At 43.5% G+C, this 27,634-nt stretch overlaps 2 protein-coding genes across 2 annotated transcripts in view; both read left to right on the top strand.

Annotated features, from left to right (window-relative positions):
- The window catches only part of LOC142793763 (cell adhesion molecule Dscam1-like), a 510,593-nt gene extending 483,180 nt beyond the window's left edge, over window positions 1–27,413 (top strand). Inside the window, exons 21-26 of the mRNA XM_075885808.1 lie at window positions 6,115–6,411; window positions 7,183–7,362; window positions 8,517–8,806; window positions 17,735–17,824; window positions 19,147–19,332; window positions 27,223–27,413. Coding sequence (XP_075741923.1) covers window positions 6,115–6,411; window positions 7,183–7,362; window positions 8,517–8,806; window positions 17,735–17,755 — 788 coding nt within the window. The 3' untranslated portion in view covers window positions 17,756–17,824; window positions 19,147–19,332; window positions 27,223–27,413. The remainder of the gene's footprint in view (window positions 1–6,114; window positions 6,412–7,182; window positions 7,363–8,516; window positions 8,807–17,734; window positions 17,825–19,146; window positions 19,333–27,222) is intronic.
- On the top strand, window positions 12,383–17,138 carry LOC142774975 (uncharacterized). Its single transcript, XM_075876137.1, has 3 exons — window positions 12,383–12,427; window positions 12,559–13,560; window positions 13,726–17,138. Exons 2-3 carry the CDS (start codon window positions 13,393–13,395, stop codon window positions 13,921–13,923), a joined length of 366 nt encoding a protein of 121 aa, XP_075732252.1. The 5' UTR covers window positions 12,383–12,427; window positions 12,559–13,392; the 3' UTR covers window positions 13,924–17,138.
- Window positions 27,414–27,634: the final 221 nt, after the last annotated feature.

The following is a 27,634-nucleotide window of genomic DNA, read 5'->3' as shown; positions in this document are numbered from 1 at the left end:
CTAATATAATTCTAAGAGAAGGCCAATGTGCAAGTTGGAGAAACTTGTGCGGGCAGATGAGAGTAAGAAGCTTGCGGTACAGCGTGGCCGCAGCAAGCGCAGGACAAGGCTGATTGGTGGAACATGGGAGAGAATTTCGCTTGTCGTGGGCGTAGCCAGATGGACGATGATGATGATAATGATGATGATGAAGGGAATGCACTCATGCAGACATATTCAAAACCTGAAAGCAGTTGGTCTTTCGGGCCGGTCTTTCAGAAAAACTATGCTGCTGCAAATATTTCCAAAGCGCATAAATAGCTTTCAATATTTATTCACACATTCCGCGTAAAATGACCAACATTGTTAAATATTGCCACGCGTGTTTCTCATTTCACTTCTGTATTTGGTTGTCACCTACAAAGACTGTAGGAAATGCTCAGCGCACACCGCGCCTGCAGTGATCGAGAAGCTTCAATTTTGTAGTAGAACATTTCATGATTGCGCGCAAGACATGGGCATTATACAGATTCTTCTGTTACTTACGTAGCCGCTAGCAATAACGCTGGAATATTCAACGGCACATGCATAAATTCCGATGCTCATCACCGCTTGTCAGTCGATTGACGATCGATGGCCGCTGCTCTTTACACCGCCATCGGGGTCAATGTGTATATATCACTTGTAAAGTTTTCGTGCAGACAATACGACTGCATCGGTTTATTGAGCCATTCCTCTCTGGCCTCGTCTTCTTTCTCTCTTGATCTCTTCTTGCTGGCGCTTGCGATGTGGATTGCTACACTCTCCCGGCCGGCTGTCATTTCCCCCACGCTGGTAATATGGCACCACATTTCTGATAGACGCTTCCTCTGTTCTTCCACTTGGCCCAGTACAATACAACGTCTTAAGAAGTCCTTGTTGCTTGGCCGTTTTAACAACAAGGTATGGACTGGTGAATGCGGCTTTTGAGTCCAATGGTTTTCTAACTAGCATCATGGAACCAGGGCGGATCTCGTACATCATCGTGCTGTGGCGACGATAAAAATGCATTTTTATCGTACTTCTGTGTTTTTGCTGTAGGAGTTGGGTTTTGAGGCGTTTCATCAGTGTGATCCTTCCAACTAAGCTCAGATCTTCGTCCACTGGCAACCAAGAAACAGTACCAAAGGCAGCGAATGGCGGGCTGCACCCGATGCCGGTGGTGTAGCTCCTGTTATGATTATGTATGGCTGCCTGCAAAGCACTCTTCAAGCCTCCCTTGAATTCTGGGTATTACATTTTATACAATTTTGAGTCTATAATCATGCGTTCAGCAAGCGAATTAGCCTCTAGATGATAAGGCGCTGGGTATCAGGCGCTGGGTATCAGGCGCTGGGCGCTGGGTATCAGGCGCTGGGTATAAGGCGCTGGGTATGTTCCTTTCGCGGGCCCAGTTGCAGAGCTTCTGACTACTGAATGCTGGCCCATTATCGGCAACGATGACCGTGGTGTGTTAGAAAATTTCTCTCTACAACAGTGCTGCCACGCAATTCGCGTCTTTTCTTCCAGCTTTACAGCCGCGAAGCGCGTGCACTCATCCACCGCAACCAGGAAGGCTTCGGTTCTTTAGACGCCTTCAGCCTCTTTTTTTAACTTCAGCGAAATCAAAGTGAACTACATCGAATCGTACAGTTGAATATTCTGGTAATGCCATTCTATTTGCCCGAGCCTTGTATTTTGACTTGGAATTTGGCACTCATGGCACATCTTCACATAATGGGCAACATCTGCTTTCATATTTTGCCAATTAAATCTTTGAGTAAGTTTGAGGTATGTCCTCAAAAATCCGTCATTTCCTCTGGAATGGGGACTGCTGTGATATAACTTCAGTCCTTGAGGCACTTTTGTTTCAGGGACATACATCTTTCCATTGTGCAGTTTTATGTCTTGCGTGACCTTTCGTAGTTTCAGCAAGATGATGCTTCCGTCCGGAATTTCTTGTGGCACGTGAAGACGGGACAAGGCATCAGCGTCCTGGTGCTTCTGGCCTGGTCTATGCAATACGTCAAAACTGAATTGCTGGATCTCACTGACACATCGAGCTATTCTTCCCTTTGGCTGTGCAAGTTTCAATAAATAGGTCTACGCCTGGTTGTCAGCAAACAGGTAAAAATGTTTGCCTTTTAGGTAACTTCTAAAGTATCTAAAAGTCATTACGACTGCTAAATCTTCCTTCCCTGTTGTCGTGTAATTCTCCTGCATCGTCGTGAACGTGCTGGAATAGTAGTCGGTGACCTTAAGCTCTCTTCCGGTTTGCTCAATTTCATAGCGCTGATACAAGATGGCGCCTGCAGCGTAGTGAAATGCATCTGTATTTACTTCATACGGAAGATCAAAGTCGAGCAGGGCTAGTACAGGGTAAGATGAAATGGCTCGAACAAGTTACAGGCAGCTCTCTCGACATTAGTCGGACCAGACGAATGGAACGCCTTTCTGAATTAATGCAGTCAAACATTTCGTTTTTATATTATAGTCTTTTATAAATGCACGAAAACTGCTGGTGAGTTCAAGAAACACTCTTAAGGAGTGTATGTCATGAGGTTTTGTAAGCTTCTTAATGCGCTGGACGCTCTCCTCTTTAGCGCCTTTGGTTCGCCTTCAAAAACGCTTCTCAGAAACACTACTTTTCAGCAGAAGAACTCGCTCTTTTTTATGTTGATCTAAAGTCTTGCGGTGCTGAGTGCTTCGAAGACCTTTTATAGCTGCTCTTCGTAATCTTCTTACGTTTGCGTGTATATGATATTGTCGTACACGAATACGTTACAGAATATTCTGGTGAAGTCCCTAAGTATGTCATTCGTCATCTTTTGGAACGATGATCCGGAGTTCTTCCATAAAAGGGTAGTCTGTTTTATTCGTAGATGTCGAAAGGGGTGACGAATGCGGTATATTTTTGCATCTCCTTTTACCTTTTGCATAGGTCAATGCGGAAAAACACTGACCTCCTCCAGTTTCTTCAATGATCTCATCAATTTGTGGCATTGGGTATGAAAAAAAATCGGTTTGTTCATTAATGAGCTCATAATTTCTACACTGGCGACATGAGCCATCTTCTTTCAGAATAATTGTAATAGGTGAAGAAAGAGACGAGGCTGAAGGCCTGATGATTCCCGCCTCTAACATTGAGTGGAGCTCATTTTTTAACCAGACTTTCTTGTAATGACTGAGATTTTATGTATTTTTTCTTTACAATGGTGTTGCCTAGAAATAGAAACGGTACCTTAATGGCTCTCGTGGCATCTGGGTATGCACCAACTCACAAATGCTCGGGAAACATCAATGCTACATATTCCCTGGCAGCCGGCCTACGGTAAGCCATGTGGGTGATATTTGCTTTAGCGCACTCCCTTCCGATGGTAACTTCGTCATACCAAATTAAGTTAATCTTAATGCGTGTCATATCAGGTCTTCATGTAAGAAAGTCGAAATCGACATCGGGCATTACATGCGCTTTAACTTGCAGTTGATTGCAGTTGATTGGGGAAGAAATAGCTGGTATACTTGAGCATGGTTGCACAACAAAAAAATAGAGGCGTGAAGCGGAGAGAGATTAACCCAGCGAGAACTTTCAGCTAACTATAGGGTACCACTGAAGAACTTTGTGTACAGACACATTATGGATTGTTAATGCATGAGCAATGAACAAAAACGACAACAGTCACAAATAAAATGAAACCGCCACCGGAAAACTTGATATTCTGACATTTAGAGCAAAGGGACAGTAACGAACTTCTTACACACTTTTGCAATTTTTCGAGGCTCAGTGATTTCCAGAATGAGCTGTGTATTGGTGGTGGTGGTGGCTGTGGTGTTGCAATAGACGGAGTTAGCTTTACCTAACTGGCCGCCACTTGGTGTACTTGAGTATCTCCTAAATTGTAATGGTCTATCAACAAATGTCACACGGCACAGGGTCTCGCTGAAAAAAGCCCCGAGAATGCGTTGCACGCTCCTTACCGTGGCTATGGGCCTTTCAGGAAAAAGGAAATCTTCAAATGTCCCGTGCCTGTGACAACCTTTTTGCAAGCCACTTACCATCGCTGCCCTCTCCCTTTCAAAATGAGGGCACCGCCAAATAAAAAGTTCGATGTCATCGATGTCCCCATTAAAGACACAAAACGTTGAAGCGCCTCAATTAGTCTTGGATGACCAAGACGGTGTGTATGCTGAGTCCGATCCCATGGAATGCAATCATGCAAAGGTATTCATAACAAATTCGTGTCTGCTTCTTCCTCTTTAATCTCGGATTTGGCGCTCCGCAATCCCATTCGTTATTATTAAAGACCCACTTGCCAAGTTGTGCGTTATGTTATGTACAAACATACGAATTTATTATTCGAGTCACTTTGTCCACCGGCAGAACACAGCTCATTATAGAAACCACTGAGCCTGGGGCGATTGTAAAGCTGGGTGATAAGCACGTTAGTGCCCTTCCGTTGGCTCTCGCCCCGACAAAGAATAGATATTTTTATAAATTGGGTCAATCACGAACAGTCCGCAGCGCAGTACTACATACCGCATCTACGAGCAGGGGAGTATGTGTGAATAACACACCATGCAGTGCTCACGACCTTGCACATTTTACATCAAATTCACAGTATTTTAAATGCGAAGCATTTATTAGCAATCTTCAGTGACTTCGAGCGTATCTATCTATCTATCTATCTATCTATCTATCTATCTATCTATCTATCTATCTATCTATCTATCTATCCGCTTACGCTTGCATGCGCTCGTGGTCACCCCCTTAACTTGACGTGAACCAAAATCATCATGTGAGGGTAAGATGGTTTGACGAATATGACGTGCTGGTCAAGACATGAATAATGTCACAATCCTGTCGCGTACACCATGAAACACTTCCTGTCAGACCATGGTACATACTAACGGGAGGGTAAGTGCCGCTGGAAAGTGGGTATGTGCCACAGGTGATCTACACTTATTATCTTCCCAGGTGCGACGAAAACACACATGTGCAACTTTAACGCGCGAGCGTTAAGCTATACCCGACATCGGTAGCGCCGACCCAACGAAGGCGAAATATGAATGTCAGTGTTAATGAAAACCTGACATTGGCAGCGTTGGCCACCCGACGAATGCAAATAATAAATTTCATGGTCCCTGCAGGAATGAAACCTAAGCATTCTGCGTGGCAGTCACGCATTATACCACAAAGCTACGCCAGGTCTCGGAACTACTCTTCAAATAGACGCTAATCTTCATGAAACAACAATAGTGGTTGCAGTGCTGCCTACCCAATTATATGAACATTACATAAGTACTGCTTTCATACAGCCGTCACGTCAGGTAAATGCTGATTGGGGTGAGGTTCCATGTGCTGAAGTTGATTCAAATAGCAGTGTCAAGGGCCAGCATGTTCGCGAGCATCAGCGCTTCATCTCAGCGTCTGGCGTTGCTAAAACTCATTTCCAGCTAACATCGTTGTACAAGTGGAAAACTGGTTGTATAAACATCTGCATTTCTTCAACATATGTCGGTGCGTGAAATATTTTGTATTTAGCGTCATTTTATGGCGTGTCGCTCAGAAAAAAAATTGCAACGTGGTCACCTTTCCTCCGCATGCTTCGCATAACGTTGATTCCCAAGTACGTGGGATCTGCCGAATATTTTTCTATTATTTTATAAAACCAATTTTCCGAGAACTTCAATAGAATCTGTTTCTCTGCATTCTGATCACGGTGTCCTGCACGATGTCTAAATGTCTTTTTTTAAGAACGCCAAGAGGAGAAGAAAATGCGCCTTTTTCCCCTTTGTGATTAACTACAATGAAACTCAGCCAATACATGCACCCATTCTCTTTAACGTATAGATAATTGAACGAGTTGATTATTCATGAAACTTATTACAAATGCGTTACTACCGTCGTTGTCTTCTTTTGTCCTATGTATTCACATACATGCATATTCAGTATCATGTGCTTTACACTTTTTGCTTCCTTTCTATTCTATATCTGTCAGTCCTCCGGTTCCTCAGTCTAGGATAGCAAGCCAGTTTTGCTGGTACTGATGTTAACCTTCATCTTGCCATCTTTTTATCTTGCGTCTCCTCATTAATGTACTTCCTCACTTCCCGCAGCTCCCTTGGCACCGGAGAAAAACGAGCTTTTGTCGAGCAACTCCAGCGCCGTGCAGCTGAACCTGCGCTCCTGGAAGGACGGCGGCTGCCCTATCCGCTTCATCACTTTGCAGTACAAGCTGCGGGAAGAGCGCGGTTGGACGGCTGTGCCGGAGACCATCGATGCCGTTGCCTCCGATGCCTACGTGCTCGGAGGCTTGCATCCGGGATCGTGGTACCACCTTCTCGTGTCCGCTTCCAACGACGCCGGCTCAACCGAGGCGCAGTTCGTCTTCGCCACGCTCACAGCTGGTGGAGGTGGGTTCTGATGATTGGGAGTGTCTGCTTTTACTTTTCGCTTAGAAGGACACATGAGCGAAACCATGTTTGCTTATAGCTTGTGCCACAGCAGCAACAGTGGTAGTTGTAGTAGTAAGAATAGTAGTAGTTTTGGCATAGGGTGGTAGTGGTGCCCATGGAAGGCGTCTGTTAAAAAGCCACAGGCCGAGCCTGCCAGTCATGTGATCTAGCATTAACAAATCTGGTATAAACCGACATATTCAAAATATAGGGGCCAATTCATGACATCACAATATCTCGCTAGCTAATCATTAAGTGCACTCGCGCACTTTTGTACGATTGAATTGCGAAACGACGTGGGTTCAGTTTCACGTGAACAGACTTCGCCTAATGGAATATAGGAAGATGTGTGGCAGTCCGCACCACCAGCACTGCCGAGGATGAAGCTGCTTATGAAGAACTCGGCGGTTAACAGAAACGACGAAGACGCAGCGATGGAACTATGATTTATTATATGTAAAGCAGCCCTTGGCTCACGTGCGTAACGCCGTACCTACGTTTATCCGTACGAACACGCCACAACGCGTTCCCCTCGCCGCAGGTGTTGGAGTGATACCAAGTAGGTCACGCGCGCAGACGTCACTACCTCCCTCACCCGCGGCATGCTCACCACAGTGCCCACAGCTGCCCCTTCAATGTCGCGTGTCTGCAGGAACTTCTCAGCGTGCACTTCACCGATCACAAGGGTGAATTGTTAACCAGTTTTTCTTGTGTTTTGTCTCCGTGCAGCCACTATACCACCAATGACTCTGCACCCCGAAGAGAGCACGGCGTTTCCTCGGAGTGTGACCCTCGTGGTGCCCATTATCTGTGCCTTCGCCGTTGTGCTGGTCATCGGCGCCGTAGTTTACATGATGTGCAACCGCCGTACCAGAACTCACGACTACAGTGCCACGGCTGAAGTTTCCGGTAAACTCATGAATCAGTTCTAGGTCTGCTCATGAATCACATCACGTTATGTAAGCCAATCATCACACGGATAATTTACCAGTACCGCTGGCCAGTTAGTAATGAGGTTGTTTCATGTCAAACTAGCATAAGTCCTTCGACGGAGCTCAACAGACCGGAAAAAATTGCCATCAGATGAAAGATCAAGTGGGCAGTCTCTGTTAGGCCAGGCAAGGTTTTGTCGAACGATTTTTGCTAGCTGGTGCCAACTGAAGTTAGCTTCACTTCCTTCTTTAATTATTTTCGTGGCAATACACAAGATCATATTTAAGGTGGACTTGTTATAGTTGGCATAACACAAGATAGCGCTTGTTTTGTGTTAATCTTGTCTGGTGTTCGTTTAGTGCGCTATGGTTCCTGAAAAACAATGGAATCCTAACTCACCCAAACGTTCTTCCATAGGAAGCATGGTACAAAACTCTACCAATTATTTCCGGAAGTGCTTACAACTTCCCGAATCTTGTGAAAAAGATGAATTTCGAACGTTTCATAAAAACAAAATCGAGTACCCATGCGTTTGTGTTCAGGAGATCGCAAAGTTATTGCTGAGTCCTAACACACATTAGAGAGTCTGTCTTTTTGAAAATGAGGAACCTGTTATGAAAACGATAATGTTTCAAAAAACACCCATCGCATGATGTATCAGCAGTTGACAAATTTTTTTTCAATTTTGATGAAGCGGTAATCAAAATGACTCATAAATTTTGCGATAATACTCCAAGTGCTGGAATCACGTTCTTTTTTATAGCGTTTAAATTCACATACAATTGATGATGCTATGCCAAACATCAGGCTAACGTGAGATTTCCTCTCAAGAACAACTCTAGCATGAACATAATTTGTGAGTCACCCAGTTTCTCAGCTGCACAGGTTTTTCTTGAGAATATTAGATACAATGGATCTGAGAAACAAAACAGTTGTTTCTTCAAACTGCGATGTTTCACTTCGATGGCACCTGTTCAGGATTTGGTTCGCAGTTTGTTTATTTTTTGCTTCTGGAGAGCAACTTGTTTTTCCTTACACTGCGGAACCAGCAGGTAACGTGCCTTGATTGACTTCGATGGCTTTGCGCCTATTCATACATTTTCCTCTCTTTTTCTACTGCAACTTTGCAGAACGTGCATGTGCAGGTGATATGAAGGGCGACTCTATTTCAATGACGTCCGTCGGCAAGAAGGTCTACGAGGCCCCACGTGGCGACCCCCTCTACTTCCCTTCTCCGTACGCCACCACGCACATATCGGTGTACTCTGGTGATGCGGACTCACCTTTGGGCGGTTGGCACAGAGGTCACCCTAACGCCACCATGGGAGGTGGTGGTGGCGGTGGAGGGGTCGCTAGCGATGGCAGTTCCCTCACCGGTCATTCCGAACACACCTACGATGTGCGGTTCCCGCCCAAACAGGTGATATTCTTTTGCGAACACATTTGACACGACTTTTGGCAGCAAATTCAGTGCTACAAGAAACTAGGGCGGATAAAAATAAACTAAGACAAACGTAGAAGAGCTTGACGCAGCGTACATGACAAACCAGAACCTAATAATGACAAACATAAGCGCTAGAAGGAGGCTCTTCGCAGATGCCTTATGTGTTTGTCTAGTCCCTATGACCCCGCAAAACTATCGGTGAACTTTACACAGTCATTTATCTATTATGTTCTGCGCCGTCCTTGGTGCTGATCTGTGCTGCTCTCCATTGTCATGATTAACCCCTTAGCCCAGTGGTACGTCTCAGACTATCATGGTGTACCTCGTGAATATATTATAATTTCCGGTCTCATTCATCTTTTGATGTGCGTTTTAGTCGCTTTGTTCAACACCGAGTACATTAGGCATTTATTCATTCATTCGTTCGTTTATTCATTCATTCATTCATTCATTCATTCATTCATTCTTTCGTTCATTTAACACTATTAAGGTCCTGAAGCCCGGTCTTTTCAGACCGAGGTGCGCTTCGTCCACGTCGGTACCATCAGGCTGAGCCTTACGGTGGTATTGTGGACCTTTTGGACAGTACGTTGTTGATCTTGATAAGAAAATCGACAGAGATAAACATTTGAACGGATAGCTGGATAAGTTTACCTTCCTTTTGATAGGAGAAGCTTCGCTCCATCATTTGTCAGTTAAGCCTTTCTTTTCAGTGTCGGCCATTTTAACGGGACAGCCCGTCAGCATGTGCCTGATTCGAATAATGCCATCACTCGTGCTAACTTTAATTAACTTCACACTGAAGGTGAACTTCATTTGGGAAATACGGAGTGGAATAATTTCCCATTCTGTCCCCCATGTAGTAGTATTTTGTGATATCATTGTAATTACCTAATAATATAAAACTGATGTGTTTTTCGTCCCAAAAACAGGATATGATTATGAGCAACTCCATTGTAAAGGGGTTCAGAAATTTTGACTATCTGGTGTTCTTTAACGTGCACTCAGATGGGACAGTACACGGGCATCTACTATTTCGCCTCCCCCGAAATGTGACCGCCACGGCTGGGATCAACCCCGTGGCCTTCGCGTTAAATGGCACCAGGTGGTCCAAATTCCCGGATATCTCTACTAAATATATATCATAGTTTTGACGCGTACAATAATCATATTTTGGTTCTGGCGCGCAAAACACCACGTATAGTTCTTTTCATGAATATAGCGGCAGAATATGCTTGAAGTTACCTTATCAACGAGAATATAGTTTTTATGCTTGTCAACCGGAAAATATTTTCCTTAAATGCTTTATATAATATGTTAGGTATGTTTTTGAGCAAAATCTGTGTTATTTCCCTCTGTAGCCATTGGAGGAGCTCGCTTGGAAATTATGACGTTTTGATATAGTAGCTACCTTGCGAAGCGTTTCTCTGGGTTCAGGCATATGCAGTACATCTGTCTGTACATTGGCTACCTCAAACTCATCGTGTTGTGTTAATTATAAAGATCTGCCCATGCTTAGATTACAGAAGCTCAGCCTAATATGCTGTCAAGCAGCTTCTTAAGAAAGAAAATAATAAGTCATCAGAGAAATAGGTTCAACAGTTGTGTACATAGCTGCAAAATAAAATATTTCCTTCATTGTATAAATATGCAGTCTGTAATGCTCTATTTTTTATTTTTTTATACTTTGATGTGACAAGATTAAGGTAGGCACAGTAATAGCAGCAATAAACTTCTATATTAAATAGTTCCCTTATAAACAACTACACGCCACTTTACAACGCTATTTAAAACTTTTAATAAATACTGTATAAGTAGCGAGCCCTGATATAAAAACAAAACAATCAGGAGGAAAAAATATACACTTAAGGAATATACTTTTTTTATCTTTGAGAGTAATAAAGGCATAAAAAGGCAATTTATTTCTTAAACATTTCATTGTATTCTGCTTCACGAAGCCCAATGGCAAGGTTTATTAACACAGTGTTCACCACCCTGTAGGCCCAACTGTGATGGTCTAGTGGCTAAGGTACTCGGCTGCTGACCCGCATGTCTCGGGGTTGAATATCGGCTGCGGCGGCTGCGATGGAGGCGAAAATGCTGTAGGCCTGTGTGCTCAGATTTGGGTGCACGTTGAAGAAACCCAGGTGGTAGAAATTTCCGGAGCACTCAACTACGACGTTCCTCATAATCATATGGTGGTTCAGGGACGTGAAACCCTACATATAAATAATAAACTATTCTGTAACAAAAATATACGCTTACCATGTATTTAGGGAAACGCTTTGCTAACTTTCTAGCAGAAGAAAGAAGCATGTTGAATCAAGAAACAGCCGATGCGCCGTCTTCCCTACGTTGTGCGAAAGTTCTTCTCAGAAAATATTGATTGGTTTCTGGAAGCTGTCAGCAGATGCCGCGACGGGTTGTTGGTCGTGCCGAGAGTATGGTGGCACCGAGATACAGTGCACTAGAGGGGGGCTTTGGGTAGTGTGTCCAGGATCCGCGTGCGCCATGCATAGCAACGAAGCGGCGAATGTAGAAAGTCTCGAATTCAGGCGGCGGTGCTGCAGTCGCGTGGGCTGGCAGTAGCGGCTAGCCGCGGAACGGCGGAAGCGGTGGCATCGGCTTCCTCGGCGCGTAAACAGCTCTCGGTGTGCATGGGTGTCATTTGGTTTTTTGAGGTTTGAGCAGAAATGGCGAAGCAGAAACAGCAACGCCACTGCTTTGCCCCGGGGTGCCAGACAGGGTACAAGTGGACGAAAGGTCGGCAGCCGTCCCTGTTTTCTGTGCCAAAAGACGAAGAGAAGCGAGAACTGTGGGAGCGCAACTTGCACCGGTAAGACAAGAGCCTGGACGAAACATGTGCCGTGTGTGAGCTTCATTTTGAGCCGTCGTGTATTATCACAGACTATGTGCACGTTGTGAATGGAGAAGAAGTGCGGATCCCGCGTGGGAAACCGAAGCTCGCCCCTGACGCGGTACCCACGGTATTACCAAACGCTCCGGCGTATTTGTCAAAAAAAGCAACGCAGCCGCGACCGCCTAGGAAAAGGTTGAACAATAACGCCCCTTCCCCAGTCGCGACGAAGAGATCCAGAATTTGCGCCCATGAAGAAGCCGGCAATTTAGATTCAAGTTGTGTCTGCTCGACTGGTGTAATGTCAGAACCTGTGCCCACTGTTTGCGGGGCATCATCCCCTCCCGAAGATCTATTGGCCCTTAATGTGCCCTCCATATATTGGAGTTGCCATCGTGTGGCTGATCGCACATTTCCTCTCGACTGCAAGCTGAAAATGGATGAAAATGAAATTGCATCAGAGAGAGTAGTTATCTTTTCACACGACGGTGAGGATAACCTGCCCGGCGTCGCCTACACTGCCTACCTCTGGGGTCGAATGGTAGAAAAGGGACACATCGCTGGACCTGGAGAAGCCGAGGGTGTTCTACGAAACGTTGACTTGTACGTTGCGTTCAAAGGTGGCTTGTCAACAAAAAAGCATGCAGAAGTGTGACCTGACAAGAGGACTGCAGGAGCAAGTGACTACTCACGAAGCACCTATTTCAGCAAGCGCTGCGTAGGAAAAGGGCCATCAGAAGGTACGATTCATTGTCGCTAATTGGTTCTGTGAATTATTGTATAATTGCTTAAGCTTTCAGCATCAAATATGTTAGTCTAGATGAGTGTACACTACGTCAGCAATGTCTCATTTTGTTACTGTGTTTTTCAGGTCAAGCATGCATCTCTTGCAAATACCTCAGAAAGGTCCTTTTGACGAGGCAGTCAAGGCTCAAGAGGTCAGTCAGGAGGCATGTCGTAAGCACTTCTCAGAAGCTCCGTTCAGCCAGGCAAAAGATCAGGAGGCTGTCGTCTCGATCAGCTAACCTCAAGGACGAGCTCCGCAGAATGCAGGAGGTAAACGCCTCGAAACTAGAAGACGTACTTCATGCTCAGATTGAAACTTTGCCACTAAAACAGCAACAGTGCGTCATGCAATGTTTTTTCAGCTGCGAAGAAAAGGAGCTCCAAGGGAAATGTCTACTCCGAAGACTGCATTTTAGAGTGTATTTTCGTGAAGATGTAGAGTGCGAAACTCTATGAGCACCTTCGCAAACACAACATTATTTCCCTTCCAAGTAAAAGTACCTTGAGGCGATACCTCAGACTGTTCAAAAGCGGATTTGGATTTAATGAGAAGGTGCTGAAGAATCTAAAAGAAAAGACAACACACATAAGTAGTTTCAGAAGACGTGGTGGGCTCTTGGTTGATGAAATTAAGCTCTCCGAACATTTGACAGTAACTTCTACTGGACATATCGAAGGGTTTGTCGACATGGGCCCCTTCACGACTGATGGTCAAAACGTGCCCTGTGACCACGGCATGATTGTCATGTTCGTTCTGTTGACAGGAAAATGAAATCAGGTTATTGGCGCCTTTGCAACGAGCTCCAATGTCAAAGGAGAGATGCTTTCAAAAGTTATGATTGAAGCAAAAATACTTGCAGAAGCCAGCGGACTATTTGTTTATTTTGTAACGTGCGATGGAGCAGCGTGAAACAGGAAGATGTGGGACATCCTGGGAATTGGCGTGAAGTCGGGCAAGATCACCAGGAAGCTTCAGCACCCCGTTGATTCTTCCCGTTACCTTCACTTCATGTCGGATTTTCCCCATCTGCAGAAATGTGTAAGGAACACACTCCTCAAAGGCCCTCTGAGTACTCCAAATGGCAAGGTTTGTGGCATGATTTTGTATTGTAATTGTGTGACACATGAAATTTTTGGGGGGCTTTTTGACAAAAAACAACTTGAAGAAACATTTTGCTCTCTAAAGCCATGTTCATTAAGTACAATTAAAGAATGTAAATCCACGTCTTGATATACATTGCTTCTATTTCAGGTTTCCATCGAGCCTGTAAAGAAAGTGTACGAAATGGATTGCAACAACGTCACCCTGAAAGCTATGCCTGACCTTACATCTGTGCACCTAAATTCTAACAAATTTGAAAAGATGAGAGTGAACTACGCCTTTCAGCTTTTTGGTAACCTTGTGATCACTGGCCTCCAGTTTTACAAAGGCAGATTTGAGCCTCCATAGGACAAGATTGACGCAACGTTGTCATTTTTCAAATAAGAATGAAAATTAGAACTTATGTGTTGATTTTATCATTCTTGTTGTTTTTGCTGTTCACATAAAAGAAAAAAATAAACATTGCAGTTATGTACTTATTATCTTTCAGACTCATCAACAGCCTGATCACCACTATGACTTCACGCTTCCCCGAAAAAGCTCTTCGTCCTGGCTCCAAGGGTGTGCAACTCCTGAAGGACTTTCTAGATTTCTTGTCTCAGTGGGAAACTCATGTAAAAGCAGAAAAGAAATGCATGCACGGTGCAGCGAACGTTGAAAAGGCAAAAGAAGCAGTGGGCTTTTAAGTAAATCAACTGCCGACGGTTTGAAGGTGACAATAGCGAGCACCCTTCACTTATTGGATTACCTTGCAGTGCATGGATACAAGTACATTATGACATCTCGGTTGAGTCAGGACCCCTTGGAAAACTTTTTTGGAATTATCAGGCAATCATTCGGCTCCAACAACCACCCCAAACTGACACAATTCTTCATTGTCGTCGACTGTTTTTCTTTCTACAATCTTGCTAAGGTAGTTGGTGCAGGTAAAGCGGAGCAAGTGCAAGGTAGTGAGGATTTAAGTTCTCTACTGAGTCCACGTGATGTTGGTGTTCCAGAGACTAGTGTTAGCACGCTTGATAAGTTCATTGAGTCAGGAGACTTGGCTTCAGCGGAACGCCTACTCCACAGGGTTCCTGTTGATCACAAAGCGTGTATTGAACAAAGGAGTGACAGCCGACTCGTACATTAAATGGCAGGGTATGTCGCTCGCAAGTTCCTTTACCGTAGCAATTGCGAGGAGTGCAGAGGTATTCTTTTGGACAGCTCTATCAACAACAAAGACGAAGCATGCCAGTTTTTGGTAATGTGTGACAAGGGAGGATTAGTGTACCCCTCACAGGCAGTGTTTGAGGCAGTGAAGCAGTTAGAAGATATATTCACTGTGCATTTCAGTCAAGAGAAGCTGTGCAGTGATAGCATTCTTGATGTGATGTCACTAGTGAAGTCGCAGTTTGGAGACAGTATCGGCTGCTCGCAGCATGAAGATGACCTCACAGCTGAACTAATCAAGTTTTATGTTCTGACAAGACTTCATTTTTATGTGAGAGGACTGAATCAGTCACGAGCAGATCGCAGGAAGAAGAAACTGCACGGGAAGATCAGTCGTTCCTCATGAGTGTATTGCTTTACCTGTAAAATAAAAGGTTCGCATTGGTTACGAGGGCCTTGCTTTTTTTTTGCGCCATCTCAGCTTGTAGTCGCCCCAACAGCTAACTTTTGTTTGCGGGGTTTAAAAGTTAACTGCTTAGCGGTAGCTGGTCGGAGTTTTTCTCCCACAACCGGGAAGAGCCATTCCGGGAAGAGCCATAACCGGGAAGAGCCATTCTTAACGAAAATCAGTTGAATAGTAATTGCTGCGCAAATTTGCCTCGGTTCGCATAGCCGCCCGAGGTCGGCCGCCGCCAACGCGTGCATTTGATGCAGCCGTGGCGCCGCCTCGCGGCGTCGACGCGTAACGCGTCAGCCGACAACCTTTCCTGAGCAAACTACCCAAAAGCCATCTAGTGCACTGTAACCGAGATGTTTGTTCGATCTTTAGGCGCGGTTCGCTCCATGGTATAATGAGACTATATAAACACAATGATTCCAAGCCTGAAAAAAGACTCGAAACACAAAAAAGTTGCCTATGAGCAATAAATAGTAAGCTTGATTGAGCTGGTTGGTGCTGTAGGGTATAGACGGCGAGTAAAGAGCGTGAAAGATGGCACGAATTAAAAGGAAAGAAAACACGGTTCTGGACTTACAGCCAACGTTTATTGCAAAACAAGTGCAATTTATTTTATTTTTACTGAGTACTCCTTGCTTTAGTGATGTCATAAAACCGAGTAGTGCCGCGAGGGCCAAGCATCCGCAATTTGCGTATACACATTTGGTGGCGTGCCTAAAAAAGACGTGAACACGATGGTAATTTTTTACGTCATCGTGGTGGGTTAGCGCTAATATTAGCAGGTAATTTCAGAGGGTATGCAGTTTTAAGTTCAAGAGTAAAACCTTCTCTGTAAACTGGCAATTGTGCGTACTGATTCATTTAGCTACTACTCTTTCTATATTTGCAGTTGTCGTGGAAACATTCAAATATTATATAATAATAACGTTGGCGATGCAATATTGTGCAGTTTATAAAGCGTGGGCCACGCTGGTGAAAAACAGCAGCCCATCTATACCTGTAACTTTATTTGCAGATTATGTGGGATCTCCTATGACTGTATTAATAATAATAATGGTCGATGTTGTTAATAAAGTAAAAGCACTGAACTCACCGTTCTTTTTGCTGTATTTTCGCTTTAGATTAAATACTCAAGTTTTTCGGAGTTCTGTTCTGTGCAACAATGCGTTGGTCCTATGCATTTTTATTATTCACGTAGCATTGATGTATGCTTATGAATTCGACCATTCCAGCGACTATAGCTGGCAGAGCGGAAGGTCGCAATGGCGGAAAAGACGGTGATGTCGCGAGCGTTTAAGTCAGCCGTCGCCGAGCGTGAAGATGCGCTCATTGGCTTATGACTACTTAGATACCGAACTACGTCGCATTTGCATCACCGTGTGACAGCTTAGGAGCACGGCTACACGGCACCACCTGCGTCGCTAGCATGGCCAAATAGGCTTACATGAAGCAAAGTAAATAAAGCCTGTGTTTTCAACAAGAATGCGTGCGATCAATGAAACGAATCAATTAAGTAGTAGGGTACATGAAACGCGGGAGGAAAGGCAGAAAATGAAAACTTGCTCTTTATTTTTTTATTTCTCGAGAAAAAGTTAACACTCAGAGATATTTTAATGCAGAAATCTCTAAAAAATGCCGACTTCAACTCTTTGTCTTGATAGTTACCATCGGGAACAGAATGCAAGCGTCCGTGTTTTATATCCTGCTGAATGTTTTTGGAACTCTTGTTTATATAAAAGGAAGGCAATTTCGTAACGTTGAAAATAAAAGTATTACTCGGCAACTTATTCTTCTACGCTTGCTATACTATTGGAACTCTCTGTGATGGCATCACACCGGCCTAGCAAATACCTTCAGCTTTGCTGATGCTTTCTTGGTTACAGCTTCAACTATTGTAACGGAGAACACGTGTCAAGATAAGAGGGAAACAGAGTTGCAGGAAGAGATATAATAGAGCGAAAAGGCCGCATTGGGACGCAACTTATGTTACCTTGCGTGCAGAGAGATTCCATACAGTAAGGATAGTAGCCTCAAAAGACCTTCGCTCTACACTCGCGCCAGAGCTGTTATCGCTTCCGATCTGGAAGCGCATACCCTTGTCTGACGCTTCTGCTATCCAACTCTCTACATTCGCGCGTTTCTAACGCGACACAACAACCGAAGCGTTCCTTTCCACTGAACGTTGCTTGGAAACAGTAAGGTTCCTTCACGCTTCCGCCATCTTCTCTTAGCCTTCAGGAAATGAACTGAGAGCGTCGCTTAGCCGAGATGCTTGGATGCTTGGTAAGGAAGATAGGAGTGCTTTGACGCAGCTGATGTTTCGGGAAAGTCTCGGTGTGGGGATCTCTATGATGCATTGTTAAGCGACGCTTGCTTCCCGCTGCCACTAAGGTTGCACACTTAAAGCGGATGCTTGTTAGAAAGACGAGACAGGGGAAGCTGGGTGCTTAATGACTACTTTTTATAAAACAAAAAAGGGTACTTTTAGAGCCTGATGTTTTGGGATGTTGTCCTTTCTTTTTTGTCCCTTCGGCATGGTTCCACTCCAAGATCCGCCCAGCCCTCCTTTGATACGCGTTCAATTGACGACGGTGACGTCGGTGCACCTGCTGTGGGAGCCGCCCGACATTCCCGTCACAGGTACGAAAACTGTGAATTTTGCTATTCCTTAGCGTCTTTGTTGTTTATGTTCATCGCAAAACTGGCACTGGCATGTTAGAAGTTTAGATGTATGTTGACTCTTTTTTGTCTAGTCTGAATAATTATCATTCAATTTAGATATATATTCATTAGCCATGAAATAATCAGGTGACTCAAGGAATAATGTAAATTTGGGAAGCACAGTGACTTAATCATTGGTTATTGACAAAGGAAAGTATCAGAAGAGAACTAGAAAAAATTTTGTAAAAATAATAATTTAGCCCTCTGGCACAGTTATGGAGAAGCGTCTTTCTTTGTCTTTAGTTTTGTTAGTCAACTACATTTTGTGTTATATCTATGAAACGAAATATAATATAATTGTGAGTTATGAAGACAATTTGACAGAGACTTTTCACCTCAGATTTGCGGAGCAATCATTGACATGGTCACTGGAATTTCGCGGATAAGTTCTTTCCAAACGTTTCTACACTTATGTACGTTGGACCAAACTAATCCCTTAATTCACACGCATACCCTGCTACATATTATTGTATAATAGACAAACATAAGCTACCTATGCATCTGTGTATCATCTGAGCTGCTTCAGAATTGTAAAGTACGATGAATTGTGAAACATTTGTTTTATTAGCGTGGTGTAAACATTAGGGAGTGATCAAATTCAGCTAACAATCATGAAGAGTACCTATTCTCATCTAATAGCCCTGCACGTAGTTAAACTTTACATGAGGGGCTTCACAGTCTTTATTTTATATTAGCTGCTTGAGTCATTAAAGCTGATAAGCAAGCCAAATGCCTTCCCATTCAGAGATCTCTCTGAGACGTGCTTATATTATACAAATGTTTGTGTAAAAGTCAGACGAAATATGAACATAAGCAACGATTATAAAAGATGGAAGTTTTATAGAGGAAAAAAACCCAATACTTAAAAAACAAAAAGTCATATTTTAAATGTGGAAACACAAAGAGAAGACGTATTACAGATAGTGAAGAAAACGGCTACGCTGTCTTCTGTAAGCTGCTGCTCTTTATTGCACCACATAACTTCCAGCGTATGTAAAACATTGCGCCTTTTAGTGCCTCTCCTAGTGGATTCCAATGTCTAGGATCAATTGTACTGTTGAGAAGCAGACGCTCATTGTCTGCTTTAGCAAGCCATATATCATCGCATACTTTACGCATATATTACCGAGATCACATTCATTATAAGAGCCAGAAACTATGTAGATTTCTTCTCAAAGTGAACCTGTTCTTCCGTGCAAGAATATACATGCTTGAAACGATGCTTGTTACTGCATTTGCAGGCTATATACCGCATTACAAAGAAGAACAAAATGACTGGGTCAAGCAACATGTACCGGGAACGCAGCAGAGCATCGTGCTGGAGAACTTACGGTGTGGTACACGCTACCAGCTCTATATGGAGGCATTCAATGACGCCGGAAAAGGGGACCCTACCCAAGTGTTCAGCGTCAAGACTGAGGGCACAGGTATGACCTGCGCTTAAAACTAGCACCATCATTCTAAACAGAAGTAGTCACTGCAGTCATCAGCAATAATAATAATAATAATAATAATAATAATAATAATATTAATAATAATAATAATAATAATAATAATAATAATAATAATTTAGAAAGAATTGTGGGGAGACCAACTACTTTCGGATAATCGGTTTGATACCCTACACGTGTAAACGGGATGGGGAAGATTAAAAGAAGGAGAGGAAAGGGATAGTGTATGTTGTATCAGCAATGTGTGTTGATAGCCTTATACTTTAGCTCACAAGGAAGCATCAGCATGTAAGTTTCGAACCTTTGCTTGGTGATGTTATAGCGCTACGGCCATCTAGGTTTCGTTGATAGGCAGCTATTTTAAAACGCGCACTTCAGGTGGCAGCAACTGCAAAGTTTTAACGCGATGGCGTTAAAGAGCTTGTTTTGCGAAAATGCTGGTGTCAGCGTCGGTGTCGTTGGTTGAGATAAAAAAAAATGCACGTTCTTCGTGACCAAAAAAAAAACAGAAAAAGGTGAATAAGCTGGATAATGAAAATTCTTGGTTCAAGCGAAAATCAAGCCCAGGCCTTCTGCAAGGCAAGCGGGCGTTTCATCACGGAGTTACGCCTTTCTTTAGAACATCTTTGAAACATAAAACAGTATACGGGAATGTCATATGTTATGAAGAGTCTCCTTAATGTATGCCGTATTGCATGGTAGAAGCGAACAAAGTAGGCAGGCATGAACACATGCAAATTGAACGAGTGGATGTTTTAAAGGCCCACTCCTTGACAAAGTGATGAGACATGTTCAATCATCATCAACAGGAAAAACATCAACAAAGTGAGCAGCTGCGCAAGTTCACGCGTTGCGTTACGTACACGTAGTGAACCTTTTGCCAATTTACAAATGGAAAAAGTACACCGTAGTGGGCCCTGCACAACTGTACTTGCAGTGGTCATTCTGAAGCAGTTTAAAACGGTCAAGGTTAAATATGCGAAAATTCACTTCCTTGTGGCGTGGTGGAGCCACGCTCCCAAGACCGAAGCCAGGCTAGCAGTTCAAAAGGGGCTGCGTTTGAGGCCCGATTACGCTGTCACGCTAAGTCCAAGCTCAAGCGTCATCCATAGTTTTCGTCATTCATGCTGGAGCTTCGTACTTTTCTGGGTAGGCTGTCCGTGGAACGGCATATAACAGCTGAATGTCATGGGCGTTTTCACCTACTTCAAAGAAAACGATAACTGATTGAATAGTATCTTCCACGCGATAAACAGCTGAAATTTATATTTACATACATAGCTCCCTGAAATCACACAATTATAAGAATATAGACAATTCTGCTTACTGTCAGGTGGTAGCTTTTATTCACATAAGCTATTTGAGTAGGATAAGCATGAAATGTGTTGGCTGATAGCACAGTTGCATGAACCTGTAAAAATTGACGTATTCTCGCCATATTCGCACGTTGCTCTCATGCAGTTTATGATATGCGATAATGAAGCAACCATCAGTATTGAACTAGCTACACAAATACATGTATTGGCCAGGCAAGTTTATTATTTATTATTTAATTGGGACGTACATTGTTGTTACCAGCCACCTCTGCTCATCAGTTATGTTTCATCGGTAGGTGAGGTTCTAACGATGACGCCAATCTGGGGCTGCTGCATGAGAACGAAGAAGTTTTTACGTTCCACCTTAAAGACAACATTACTTTAAAATTTCAACATTTTGAGCCAGCTGCAGGTACACGTGACAACCTCCACTGACCAAAGTCGTCATTATGTTACCTGGGCTGTAGCAGTTCGCAAGAGCATCATCCGGTACTGAACGATAGACACACTAAGTTGAAGTCTCAATTTATTATTATTCCGTAGAACCAGCATGGCTGACAAGAAATGCTTTTCCCAGCTTTTCTTTATTCATTGAAGAAATAAAATTCATACTTGTTGTAGAATATCTTGGAGAATATCATACTCTATCTAGCTTTCTAAAATAAGACTTTTCCTTCCAATCATTATCATCGTGCAGAAAAGTGTCACGAATTGCCTTGTTTCATAAAATGTATCATCATCCTGCACTACGTGATCACCTCATCCCTGAGTCATCGCACAGACCATCATCATAAATTCGAACTCGCTCCTTGTAATACTGCAAGCTTTTATCATCAATTTCTACCACGAACTTCTCGTGATTGAAAAGGCCTTCTCGCGGACGTTGTGACCATTATTCACCATGAGCAGTTCCGTAACTTTGTAGATGTATACTCAGGCTCCTTCTAAACTCATTTAAGGCTCATGTTTTGCTATCCACTTTTATATGCGTTTTCCCCCTTTTTTTGTTTATTGTATTATTTTGATTTTTTTGTCTTTGTTTTTGTCAAAGTGTTGTTGCCACTCCTCCTCTGTAATGTATCTGGCCCTGAGAGGTATATTAAAACAAAAATGAAAAAAAACTGTTTTAGGGCAATAACTATAATTCACATAAAGTTAGTAGAGATAAGCACCTGTGTCCAGCGCTATCATATCTTTCAAGCTACTTTTTTATGGTCATTGCCAAGAAGAACTTTCTCAATTCTCTTTTCTGCTTCTCAAACCTTCTACACAGCTCTCCCCCTTAACCCCGAACCTGACCCTCTCACACACAATGCTAGAGTAATAATTATAGGCTTGTGTATTAAGGAAACACAAACAGGCTTGGGTGCTTTCAAATATTAGAACAATCTCCCAATAACACAGTTTATTTTTTTTGTCTTCGCCGAAATCTCTTTTTGCTGGATGCCGGTGCCTTCTTGTAGCAGAGAACAGCGATAGGTCCCCCGAGCGCCTAACTCCACAACAAAATAAGCCGATCATGTATGGACAATAAACATTTAGACGTATTCATAGTATGAGCGTATAAAAATGTCATGTGGCTACATTCATCGAGTGAACTAGCTCTTTAAAATTGTTGTGACTCTGCAATGCCGCAAAGCTACGGCACGTTCCCTTAGTGAAAATGCACGCCCATGCCTCAAACTTTCATTATTGAAATCTAGTGTCTCGGAATGTTATGGGACTCGGCGCTGCTAACAAAATTCTAGTGCATGAAATTCAGTATGAGCTGTGGCTGTGACTGAAAACAATGGAATTGAAATTCTCTCTGTCTCTGTCTCTCTCTCTTTATATATATATATATATATATATATATATATATATATATACATATATATAGATATATATATATATATATATATTTGACAGAGACTGTGGCTGCAGGCCTTCCTAGGATATTGAATCAGTCTTGGTATGCCGCATTATCTGTAACATCCACGCTGCTGAAGCTTCGCTTGCCAATTAGCTCCGGCAACGGCAAGCCAGTAGTTGGTCACGGAAGCCACGGCTGAAGATACGAGAGACGCTTGTTTGGTTCACGTAGCGCATGGCTTTATAGTTATTCCAGATATTGTAATCCACCTGCAGAGCTTTCCGCTTCGCTATACATACTTGAGCCTTCGTCACATAAACAGTGCTGTCACAGTTCGTATAAGAGAGGGCGAGAACCTTTTGACGGAGTGTGTGGGGGCTCTGCCGAAGAAACCGAAGATGACGTGTAGACTTCTACGTCCATACTTTCGGTGGGCTCACGTGGGGGCCAGAAGATTAACTTTTCTTTCGCGTACTCCAAAGTTCATGCTGCAACAACCACGAAAAAAATTACGACATCGTCGACAATAATATCGCTTCTTGCCGTCAGAGAAGTTTAAATATATTCTAAAACTACCGCAGGTGCTCTTTACTGTTTTGAATTAGGCCCGTGTCAAATTCAGCGTTCTTTGATTTTTTTTTAAATGCCTGGCCCTAGTTTGTAAAAAACCAGCCGTATTATAACTAGTGAGAACAAACTATATGCTCGCAAAGCCTCAATTGTTTGGTATAATGAGTGTTCTAACGTGCCTACAAACATACAACCTTTCTCCATGAACTGAACACCCTTCCCGAGCGCAACGCTTGTTGTTTGTCCCCTTTACATTGTCCTTAATGCTATGGTTAAAGACGCATTTCTGCGATTACAGTTCGTAGGTTTACTGCTAATGAAATATCGTTATAGACGCCGCGGCGAGGAAGTGGGACAGGCTGATGTGTAGGCGGAACAATGGTTAGGGAACCCCTGCCGTGGCTGTAGCACACCGCAAGGCGGCCTTTCGAGGCGATTTATGGTTCATTACGAAAAAACCAGCCGTCACTGACGCGCCGCCTGCGAAACATTAGGGAGAGGGCACACGTTACGCAGAACGGCCACGAGTAGGGGCGTGCTGACCCTACTGGCACGTTGTAGTCACGACGCCAGCAAAAGGTAGAACGTTGGAGCTGATAGCGAAACGAAAATCCTCTCCACTGCGTTACAACGAGGGGCGTGGAGGTTGAGGAAAAAGAAAAACAAGCAATAAACGAATGCTGCAGCGAGTGCGCAATGCGACCCTAATCGCCATGCGTGTCTTCTTTTCGCGCACTCGGGCGTATTCGCCGTACAGCACCACCCTGTGAGTGATGACCCTGGTGTGGCAAATAATTCCCCGAGGTTAATTATTTGAGTATGTTAACGAGCTCTCCGGCTTGATCTCCCTCAAAATACCAACAAATGCACTGTGCTTTTTTTTTTCGATGCGCTAAGCAGCTTCGCACGTAGCGAAATCGAAAAGAAGGAAAAAAAAAACGGTAGCTTTAGCGTAAGGACTGGTACGGTGCATGTACAGAAAAAGGTTGTAGGTATCTGGTGGATCTAGGTAAGAGTGAGAGGAGGTTGATAGAAAAGGAACGAGGGTAAAAGAGAAAGGAACCCATACCAGAACACAGGTCCATTAATAATGACCCGGCTGAAGAATTAACGAAGTAAGCAACAACTTTGTTTGTTCTGCCGATCAAGACGGGCTCCACCAGTCCGGGCCCCGACGGCTGACGCGGGGCGCCTGCCAGTTATGAGGTCCCAGCGGTGGCCTTCGAGAACGCGCTAACGAAGCAATGAAGCTTTCGACGAAGTGCAGAAAAGCGCCAAACAAGGAAAACAAAACCTGCTTCCACAGCAGATATGGCAGCGTCACTGTATACCACTCTAGCACGAGCATCACTTTCGAGGAGAAAAAAAAAAGCTCAGAAGTCATAATAATCCTTCAAGCACACGCACTTTGCTAGATCGTTAACCAGGCTGCCTTCATTTGAGCACGAAAGATGTTGTCGGTTTCAAAGAGGGCAGACCTGTAGGAAGCTTTCATTCCAAGCGCCATCACCAGCCGTTGTTAGGAAGAACTAACACCAAAATAATCTCTGTCATTCTGCATGAATGCGCAACTGTGAAATTGATTGCGTAGTAATCGCCCCTTCCGGAGAATATTGTTTCATGAAAGAAACATAACTTCGAGGAATGCTCAGTAAAAACACGCCACTCAACGTAGAAACAGCGAGTAATGATGCATGATTCAGTCAGTTTAAACACGAGCCGATCAAGCAAAGTACCTAGTCATTTGGTGGGAGATTGAGATCGAACGGAAAACAGAGTTTTAACGAACTTTCACTTCCGGCAACAGTCAATGGCTTCCTAATACGCATGTTTATGCCATTTGTCTTGTGCTATGATGTGGAATGGTTTCATACGAATCGTTGCAGATTTCTTGAAAGGGAAGTTCAAACAACGCAGAAAAAATTCTGAGCTATGTACCGGGAAAATAATCTTTCTACTCACTTGTTAGTACGAAAGTGCAAAGTCGTGAATATTAGGGATCTTCAAGCACTTGCACCGCAGTATTCACAAAACCCCCTGTCATCGATGAGCTGTTACAGTAACAGCAACTGCCTCAAGACATGTCCTGTGAGGTTCTAACGATGACGGCAATCTGGGGCTGCTGCATGAGAACGAAGAGGTTTTTACTTTCCACCTTAAAGACAACATTACTTTAAAATTTCAACATTTTGAGCCAGCTGCAGGTACACGTGACAACCTCCACTGCCATATTATTTGAGGCTTGAGGGGGGTGGTATTTTTTGCATGAATTGTGCCCGACGAAAAAAAATTGCCATAATATAGAATACGCCACGTCGTGTTCTGTCGAAGAATTCATTTTAGTTAGCTTTGCTTTAATTACACCGTTAAGGCAAGTGCTTTGCTATGTTCCAATCATGAAAATGTGGGTAAGCTTACAGAAAATACCGTCGTCTTATTTCGGTAATAATAAAAACTAAGCGAATTTCTGTTGCGCCGCTATTCAGGGATCAGCTTTGTCACAGCTCATAACTAACGTAAAAGGAACGCAAATAACTGGAAATGACAGCGTCTTCCCGATGCTAAAGTGAGCTTTAAAGGCCTTGGCATGATATCATAACTAGTAAAATTTTACGTATTTGAGAACTCTCATGACGTTGCAGCACCCACACGTTCTAAAAGCATGACAATGCAAGCTGTATATAATACATGGTTTCCAAGGGCCAACTACGATTCTGTAGAGGAAAGATTGATTTTGAGGGCCGAAGCTCTTTAGGGTGTGGGTCGTTTCTTCCTCTTTGGTAGCAGTATTATGTAGCCACTTCTAGTATATGAGTTGCTCAATAGATGGCCTTGTGTGTATTTGTCCTTGCAAATAATGTCACTAGATGGCGATAGTGGTTTTTGTATACTTGACGAATGGACGGACGGACGCACAGACAGACAGACAGACAGACAGACAGACAGACAGACAGACAGACAGACAGACAGACAGACAGACAGACAGACAGACAGACAGACAGACAGACAGACGTATGGATGGAGACGTACGGACGAACAACAGACAGAGAGACAGACAGATGAATGAACGGACGCTTTGCCCCACTCATCATCATTCACTCGGTGGATATGCTAGGATTTTTTTTCTTTTTTTAACTTTACAAAGATCAAGTACTTTCTAAAATGTTGGTATTAAAAGCGTGAGGTGCAAATGAAATAACTAGGAGCACGTCTGAACACGACAAGAAAGGCAACACTGTCTGGTTTAGACATACAGTGACACACATTTAGACATAAATATTTCATGTATGAGGTAGTAATGGGTCATGAGATCCATGTTCTATACACACACAAAACTCAGTTTAGTCACATGAGACTAATATTCACATAAAACTAAGACAAACGAACGCACAGTATGTTTGCACATAACGTGACACGTAAAAACTCACCTACCTTACTATCAAAATCGAAAATATAGTTGTGGGAGTAATTAAGATTTACATAGGGGATTTAGATGTTCACAGGATAGCATCTTATTCAAGTTCATACCTATAGGTGCCGTCCAACCGGTTGATCCATTTTTAAAAAGACATGCTTTTTCTGCATGCCAGTGGCCCATGTCTGTGCCCACGTTATCCCATCACCATCAATAGTATATAATTTATCTTGCGAATAATATTTCAATTTTAAGCAACTTACTGGTATTGTCCTACGTAATAGAAGCCTGGGGGCTTAGAAAGAGGCTTAAAGTTTGATTGCGGATGACGCAGCAAGCAATGAAACAAAAAATGATACGTGTGATATTAATTGACAAGAAATTAAAAGACTGGGCCAGGGAACAAAACGGGTGTTACGCGGATATTAGTCGAATACAAGAGGAAGAAATGAACATGGGCGGAGTGTGTAGCACGTAGGTAACCTAACCACTGGTCATTAAAAGATACAGACTGTATTTCACGAGAAGGAAAAAGCACGATGAGAAGACATAATGTTTAGTGGGCAGATAAGATTAAGTGCGCGGGTATAGTGTGGCTACAGCAGGCACTGGACTGGGTTGATTGGCAGAACCACATGAATTGATTTTGTCTTGCAGTGGGTGCTGCCAGGCTCATGATGATGACTAAATGATTCAATTTTTTTTTATTGCAGCTCCCGTGGCTCCTGACAAGTCGTCTTTCCTTGTTATCAACTCGACTGTCGTGCTTCTGCACCTGGGCGCGTGGTACAGTGGTGGCTGCCACATCAGTTTTTTCGTGGCCCAGTACAAGCCAAAGGGGGAGTCGGAGTGGACGCTCATATCTAACCACGTGCAGCCACAAACGGAGACTCTGATGGTGCCTCAGCTCCAGCCGGGAACGCGGTACAATCTGCTAATGACTGCGCACAACGATGCTGGATCTACGGATGCCGAGTTTGTATTCGCCACCTACACTGAGAGTGGAGGTAGGAAAACATATCGCTACTATGTTTCCCTTTTCTATAGACGAAAGGCCACATAAAAAATGCTTCTCTTTTTAAGCGTGTTAGTCCGTGGGTCAGCAGGCCTTCCTAATGAAATATC

The sequence above is a fragment of the Rhipicephalus microplus genome, chromosome 2 (assembly GCF_043290135.1).
Source record: "Rhipicephalus microplus isolate Deutch F79 chromosome 2, USDA_Rmic, whole genome shotgun sequence".
Lineage (NCBI taxonomy): Eukaryota > Metazoa > Arthropoda > Arachnida > Ixodida > Ixodidae > Rhipicephalus > Rhipicephalus microplus.
This window is presented reverse-complemented; position numbering and strand designations above follow the sequence as displayed.